Source organism: Fragaria vesca, unplaced genomic scaffold (genome assembly GCF_000184155.1).
Source record: "Fragaria vesca subsp. vesca unplaced genomic scaffold, FraVesHawaii_1.0 scf0513139, whole genome shotgun sequence".
Taxonomy (NCBI): Eukaryota; Viridiplantae; Streptophyta; class Magnoliopsida; order Rosales; family Rosaceae; genus Fragaria; species Fragaria vesca.
In genome coordinates, this window is record NW_004443446.1 from 431,459 (window position 1) to 439,966 (window position 8,508).

General features: G+C 37.0%; 1 protein-coding gene across 1 annotated transcript in view; it reads left to right on the forward strand.

The window, feature by feature from the left end:
• Positions 1–2,677, forward strand: part of LOC101305428 (protein FAR1-RELATED SEQUENCE 5-like) — a 5,918-nt gene extending 3,241 nt beyond the window's left edge. Inside the window, exons 3-4 of the mRNA XM_004309884.1 lie at positions 1,636–1,761; positions 2,522–2,677. Of these exons, the coding sequence (XP_004309932.1) occupies positions 1,636–1,761; positions 2,522–2,677 (282 nt within the window). The remainder of the gene's footprint in view (positions 1–1,635; positions 1,762–2,521) is intronic.
• The last annotated feature ends 5,831 nt before the right edge of the window (positions 2,678–8,508 follow it).

Here is an 8,508-nt window from a genome sequence, read left to right on the forward strand (position 1 = left end):
AGAGAGAGAGAGAGAGAGAGAGTAAAGTCTAAGACAAATACCTTCAACGATATAGATCGGCGGCCTTATGACGATGAGGATGAATCAATACTGATATGGGGGAGGCTTAGAGGGATTGTGAACTGAGAGATTTATTATGAGAAGAGAGAGAAGGAAGATTAAGAGATTAAGCGTGCTTGGGAGTCGTATTTGCAAGAGTAAAGAGATGAGATTGGGTGTTGGGTTAACACAATTCGGGTTTTACAGGTCTGCCTTTTTCTTCTGTTCGATCTACTCATTTAAAATCTGACGGCTATGGGAAGTTCGTCCCTTTCTGTCCCTTTATTTGTAGTCCGCAGGTGAGCAGGCCTGTAGAGAATACAAAGACAAATTTGTAAAAGTACATGGACCAGAGTGGTGATTTACTTTTCTGAATGACCAGAATGGTGAGTTGGTCACAACACAAGGACCAAAATTGCAATTGACCAAACAAAGAAGCGGGTTTTGCATTGAGATTTGAACTCCCTCCTCCATTTCTCTTCCTCCTTGTTCGTCTTCCCCTGAACAATCATCAACATCAGGAAAAGGTGAGTACGCTTCTATTCTTCTTCTTCTTCTTCTTCTTTTGTCTACTTTATCTTTCGAACCCAACTGCTCAAAACCCTTGAATCACTAGCTACTGCTTAATAGTCATTTCACTCTATTCTACTCATCGATTTCTGATTTTTAGGGTCTCTTGTTGTTTCTGAAATGCAAAATCCATTTTTCACTGATTTGGGGCCGCTTTCGTTTTCTACAGTCAAGCTCTGATTTTTTTTGTTTCGGAATTAGTTTCTGCTGTGACTAATTCATATCAATGGCTGACACCCAAGTAAAGTTGACTAGTCCCCCCAGTTATTGTGCTGATCGAAGAACTCAAGAAACATATAATGAGGTTTTTGAGGATGTGACCAACGACTGTAAGGATAAGGAATTCATAATACTATTAGAATGGTGTGGCAGATTTAGGGTCTCTTGATGAGCAGACCACACTTCCGGAAGTGGCTGTCTTTACCTTGGTGATGATGGCATACGCCTTCGTGGCAGCACCAAGGATGCTCACAGCTTCTACCAGCAGATTATAACCTAAGGGGTACATATGCCATGCCAACAAGTATTTCCTTGAAATGTTGGATAGGGGGATGAATTGAGCCCCATTATCAACCCGACATGTATGTTATGGATGCCATTGTCTGTCGAGAGCCAGTGGAGGAGGCCAAGAAGTTCCTTGAGGAGATAAAATCTAAGGGGTACATATCGGAGCTCAATGATCTTCGATACAAAGAAGGCAGGTAGTACACATGTGTACTGATCTTGTCCGCGGCAATTCCATTGACAAGGATGTGCAAAAATTTGTCCAAAAAGTCGCGCACTTGCCGTATGAACTTCATTGAACAATGAAGATGCACAGTGCTTTGTTAAAGGATGGAAATGTGGATGAGGCTACGGAGTTAACATAATTAAACAGAAGGGCATAGAGCCCATAGTCCTAATCCATACCACAATTATTGAAGCCTACCTCAAGTTTGGAAAGACCAAGGGTGCGCTGGAGGCCTACCTGGCCATGTTAGCTGCTGGGGACTGGGGTTGCTCCCAACTTTTACACTTGCCAATTAGAGGGTTTGGCAAAGGGAGAAGGACAGGGCAGCTGAGGATGAGGGCAAAGGGTTTGTGGAGGACCTGAAGGTGATGATAGGTAAAGGGTCTGTGCCTAATGCAAAGGCAATGAGAGAGGTTTTAAAGGTCAGACCTACACCTGTTATTTGAATTGTCTTTTCCAAGTTGAAAGGCTGACTTTTTGCTTCATTGAGGTTATGCTAGCAGCGTCAGTACTAAGTGGTTTTTTATATGGTGAGATTAGAAAATCATGTAGGATTAGGTTTGGTGATGTTCTCTATCATTTTGAATGTGATGATCTTTTGCTTGAGGCTCCCGTAGCACCTTCCGGTATTAGGTGCTTTCAAATACGGCAAAGCAGCCAGAGCTAGTAAGACTGGATAATCATGTAGGATTGGTTTTCATTTTGTGCTGTTCTCTATCAGTCTGAATGAATCACTGAAATCTGAATGCTGAAACTGAAATTGATAATCATGTAGGATTGATTTTCATTTTTGTGTTTCTTTCTTCAATGCAACTTTCATTTTGTTGCTGCGTTCAGCGCAAGAATTACTGCTCATTTTTTGGTATCATGTTTTCTCAAGCGTATACTTTACTGATGAATTAATTTTTAACTTGATAAATTATGGAAAGGATTATCTGAAACTGTTATCCTAAAAGAGGCAACTGCAATTTTGTTACCCCAGAATTGAGATAGTTTTGAGAAACTGTTTACTTAAAGTAATTGTATGGATAACAGTAATTAAACCACTGTGTATATATGTTTTCAAATATTATTTGGGGCCTTTGGGCCTTGGGGACATTAAGTTTTGCATATGCAGACATTTATAGGAACTTGGCTGAAAAGAAGAGATGCACTTGAAAGCTGACTGGTTCTTGTTTGAAGGCTGATGTTTGGGATTTGTTACACTGCCTTAGACTTGCCTCTGATCATGGTTACAGAGCAGTGGAGGTAGAACCTGACACTAGTTCTGTTTCTCAAACTCAGTTGGAAGAGATGGATTCTGTTTACAGCCTTGTATACAGTACGTTGCAAGAATAGGAGGGAATTAATCTTGCAACCTGCCCCTGTATACATATAGGCAGAGGAGTTGTATTTCCGACTTTCCTGCACATTTTGGTTAAGCCTTGTGGAACACCACTTCTGCACCGCACCGCACCAGCAAGACAAAGAAGTAGTGCATTTTGGACAATTAAATGAGAATCATAAGATAGAAATTTGAAGGTTTACTAGGGTCTCCTATTGTTTAGCATAAGTTCTTCCATTTCAGAAGCAGAGAGCCTGTTGCTTGTGGTATGGTATGGATACATTTCCATTTCTCTTCCGAGGATAATTATGAGTAAATAGCCTATGTAGCATCTTGTTTTGCAGAACATGAACTTTTTCTCCTTGCTTGTCATCAACTTCTTGGGAAATCAAAAACTTTATTTTGATAATATTATTAGATATCTGGTGGCCAACTGGCAGTTAACATGGATTTTTTGTCCATAAAAATAATGTTGCAGTTCCACATGCCAGAGTGATGTATAAATTGTCCGTTTTTCAGCTAGATTTTATACCTTATGAACTTTGGCATGTCAATCAACCAAATTTAATTATCTTAGCTCCTGTAGTTTCTCATCCTGAAGTTTCTGAGCTTGATCTTGTCTACTGTAGGCTTATTGGTTTATTGCATCTTGTTTTACTTTCTACGGATCTGCACAGAAAATTTACGACCAAAATCTGGCTCATGGGGACATTACCATCTTATGGAGACCAAGGTAAAGTCTGGCTTTTTGCAAGTATCTTTCTATGAATCTGCAAAGAAAATTTACGACCAAAATTGGGCTTATGGGGACTTTACCATCTTATGGCATGGAGACCAAGGTAAATCTGGCTTTTCGCAAGCATATTGTATCTAGATTTTAGAAACTACAGGTTCCAGATACATTTTGATATACAGTGCTTTGTCTCGTCATTTTTCAGTTCTCTGTTAATTTTAACATCTGGTTTGGCACATGATGTGTGGACAAGACTTCCAACTCTCTTATGAATATGATTTCGAACTACTGTTATTCTCTACCACTAGTATCTTTTGTATACCAACACTATCATTATGTTGCATCTTTGATAACAAGACTTGGCGCTTATGGTTCAGTATTATCATATTATGTCATCATATGATTTGGTGAAGAACAAACTTACAGTCATTAATGTTGCAATGAAGTGAATGAACATTAGAAACTGCTTCTACTACTGCACCTTTTACTCTAGGTTTTTGATAGTTCAATGTGAATAGTATCCAATTTTGACTTAATATTTAAGATCATCACTGAAAGTAGTTGAATAGAAGGCAGATTGTTTATGACTTTCTTTCCAAGTTGTGTCTGGTGCCAAAGAAAAACGGGTTAGCTTTTGTTTTTCAATTAAACTTTGGTGCTGGAACCATATGAATTGCTCACTATTTTGGTCTTCTCCACATTACAGCTGATAATTTAGGTATCTATGCCTGCATGGGTACTATGTATGGATGCTTATGGTTCTAGCAATATCTATAGGATTCTATATTGGTCAGCTATTATTCAAGGTTTAATGGATGAAGCTTAGTGTTAAGCTTCTGATGAGCAAAATTGAGGGGTTACTTATTTCAACAGTTTAGGCAGTAATAAGAAGGGTAAGTGCATACTACAGCTTCTATTTTCAAAAACAGAAACTATTCTCTTCAATTTTTCAGTTCTCTGGTAATAGACATTGTTTTAGCACCTGAGTTTGCACAAGACTTGTTCAGCGGTTCAATGTTATGTACCACCAACAATTTTTCCTACTTTGTTGAATTCCATTTTCATTTTGCTGATACTTTGATGGCATGAATTCATGCTCATTGTTTAATATCACGTTTTTAACTGTGTATACCACAAAAACAGATGGGAACAATAAAAACAGCTTCTGCTGCTGCATATATGCTTGCAAACAACAATTTGAAAGGCGCGGCTCATTTGTCACTCCAGATTTCTGATAATTTAAGATCTTCACATTATGTAGCTGAATAGAAAGCATATACTGTCAGTTGCATCTGATGCCAATTGGAATAGTTTTAGTTCATGCCTTCTCATCAACATTTTGGTGCTAAAAGACTATGAAAATGTTTTTGTTTTCCCAATTGAACACACAGGCTTTTGTGCAGCTAGGATATACAGCTAATTTTCAAATTTTAGCATGCATCTGTGCAAATATTGATAATGATTACTGATATCTGTTGACTCTGACTTCTGGAGACATCTCAGATACACCATGGACTTGCATGTGGTGTAGTTATGCAATATTTTGGCGATGTTTGCACTTTTCTAAAGAGGAGGTATTTTGTGAGTATTCAGAGATAGGCAGCATTCTTAAAACTTTCAGAAAACAAATTGAGGTAAAAGAGAGTAAACATGCTCGTTCTTTCTTCTATTCGAAAATCTGAATTTCTTTCTTCTATTCAAAAAATCTAAAGGGGGTTATAGTTTTCCCTTTTTATTCAGTATTTAATGGCCGGAGAGTTTAAATGGTAGTTGATTATTGCATGAGCAATTGAGCATCTCTGGTTTATATTAGTGCTACTTATCCTCAGTTTTCAGTGAAAAGATGCTCTTGACTAGTCAGGGGATTTATTACAGTGAAAAGATGCTCTTAACTTGCGAAAATTGTTCTTTGTTGCTTGGATCTTTTCTCATAGCTAAAGTCCATTACTTAGAATATTAACAGTGAAAACATAGCCTATTTCTTTGTCTCTCGTCATTAGTAGGTGCCACTCTGTGTACAATGGATACACACTTGTCGTTTAATTTTACCTTTCGACTCACTCATTATTTGTTATTCTACACTAAGGAAGGCTTTACAACATATGTAATATCCTACAATTGTTCTGGATGCTAGATTTTGCTTTTGCCTCTGCCTGCATTGAAATAATAAAATTAGATGGACGTGGAATGGACCATTAGGCATCAGCATTAGTATTCACATTGGATCGATGATTACAAACAAATATCACTGATATTCACATTTGCAGTCTCTCTTCTCATTTTAATTTTATTTTCTCTATATGTGCAAAAGTGAATTGGTAGCACTGTGTTAGATGATCTCCAAAAGTTGAGAAAAATATTTAGAATCATACATGACTTCCTTAGAAAGTTAGGATCATAAAACGTGGTCTCCATTTTCCTTCTGAGGATAATTATGTGTAAACTTTTTATTTTTATTTTTTTATTTTGAGAATCATGTGTAAACTGCTTATGTAGCATCTTGTTGTGTAGAACATTAACCTTTTCTCCTTGTTTGTCATCAAATTCTTGAGAAACCAAAAACTGTATTTTGATAAAATTTTCTGGTGGCCGACTGTCAGTTAACATGGATTTTTTGTCCATAAAAATAATGCAGCAGTTCCACATGTCAGAGTGATGTATAAACTGTCAATTTTTTTTTCCGGCTAGATTTTTTACCTTATGAATTTTGACATTATCTTAGCTTATGTAGTTTGACTAGTTTCAGTGTTTCACACCTTGAAGTTTCTGAGCTTGTATCTTGTCTAATGTAGCTTTATTGGTTTACTACATCCTGGTTTACTTTCTATGAATTAGCACAGAAAATGCAACCGAGACCGGGCTCATGGGGATATTACCATCTTACATAGACCAAGGTAAAGTCTGGCTTTTCGCAAGTATCTTGTATCTAGATTTTAGAAACTACAAGTTCCAGATACATATTGATATCCAGAGCTTTGTCTTGTCATTTTTCTGTTCTTGGTAATTTCAACATCTGGTTTGGCAGATGAAGTGTGGACAAGACTTCTTACTCTTTTATGAATGTGATTTTGAACTACTGTTTTTCTATACTAGCAGTATCTTTTATACCAACACTATCATTATGTTGCATCTTTGATAACAAGACTTGGTGCTTATGGTTCAGCGTCATATTATGTCATCATATCATTTGGTAAGGAACTAACTTATTCTCATTAATGTTATTATGTTAATAACATTAGAAACAGGCTCTACTACTGCACTTTTGACTCTAGGTCTTTGATAGTTCAATGTGAATAGTATCCGATTTTGACATATTTTAGATCACCTAAAGTAATTGAATTGAAGGCAGATTGTTTACGACTTTCTTTCCAAGTTGTATCTGGTGCCAAAGGAAAATGGGTTAGCTTCTGTTTTTTAATTAAACTTTTGGTCTTCTCCACATTACAGCTCATAATTTAGGTATCTGCCTGCATGGGTACCATACATGGACACTTATGGTTTTAGCAATATATATAGGATTCTGAGTTGCACAGCTATTATCCAATGTTTAATTGATGAAGATTACTGTTTAGCTTCCAATGAGCATAATTGACGGGTTAAGGACTTAAAGGGTTGCTTATTTTAACAGTTCAGGCAGTTTCTTCACTCTGTTGTGACTAGCTAAGTGAGTAGGATGATTATAGTGTGGCCGCTGGTCATGTTGCTCAAGTAGCCGGCAGTCCTTTGCACCACCTTCTATTGATCATTGGAAGGAAGAATCTTGGGCTCGGCTTTTAGGTAGCCAGAATTCCTGATTATCTATATGTTTAGACCCATTAGGACAGCCAAGATTAGGGTTTAGGGTTCAGTCCAGTAGTAGAACAGAGGAAAGTCTATGTCTACTTCCACCATCTCTTGATTTCTGTTCTGCTAGTGGAAAGCTTACCTTGTTCTCCAGTGTTATGAATTTACCTTGTTTTGCTACTGGAGATCAAGGTAAGCTTTCCACTAGCATACTAAAGTTTCTCTGTCAAAAACAGAAACTGTTCTCTTCAAATTTTCAGTTCTCTGGTAATTAACATTGTTTTAGCAGCTGAGTTTGCACATGATCTTGTTCAGCGGTTCAATGTTACATACGGTACCACCAAGAATTTGTCCTACATTGTTGAATTCCACTTTCATTTTGTTGATACTTTGATGGCATGAATTCATGCTCATTGTTTAGTATCACCTTTTTAACTGTGTATACCACAGAAACAGATGGGAACAGCAGAAACAGCTTCTGGTGCTGCATATATGCTTGGAAATAACAATTTGAAAGATGCGGCTCACTCACTCCATATTTCTAATAATTTAAGAACTTCACATTACGTAGCTGAATAGAAAGCATAGACTTTCAGTTGCATCTGATGCCAAATGAACTGGAATAGTTTTAGTTCTTGCCTTTTCATCAAATATTTTGGTGCTAGAAGACTATGAAAATGTTTTGATTTTTCCAATTGCACACACACAGGCTTTTGTGCAGCTAGGATACACAGCTAATCTGCAAATTTTAGCATGTGTCTTTGCAAATATTGATACTGCTTACTGATATGGGATATCCCAAATGGAGTGTCTGTTGACTCTGACTTCTCGATACATCTCAGATACACCATGGATTTGCATGGGATGTGGTTATGCATCATTTTGGCTATATTTGCACTTTCCTTAAAATGAGGTATTTTGAACTTTTAGAAAATAAATTGAGGTAAAAGAGAGTAAACATGCTTCATTCTTCTTTTCGAAAAATCTGATTCATTCTTCTGTTCAAAAAATCTGGAAGGGGTTAGAGTTTTCCATTTTTTATTCAATATATGATGGCAGAGTGGCAGGAGAGTTTAAATTGTACAGTTGATTTTGCCTGAGCAAATGAGCATCTCTGGTTTATGTTAGTGCTACTTATCTTCAGTTATTTGAGTGAAAAGATGCTCTTGACTAGTCAGTGACGGGTGCAAAACCTGCATCAAATAAACCTTTTTTATCGTTAGTAGCATTGAGTAAGTAGGGTATCGTATAGGGCTGGGGATTGAGGGTACCTTGCAAAACAAAGCGTTAGAAAAACACAACTAAATATTAACAAGTAATAAAACATTT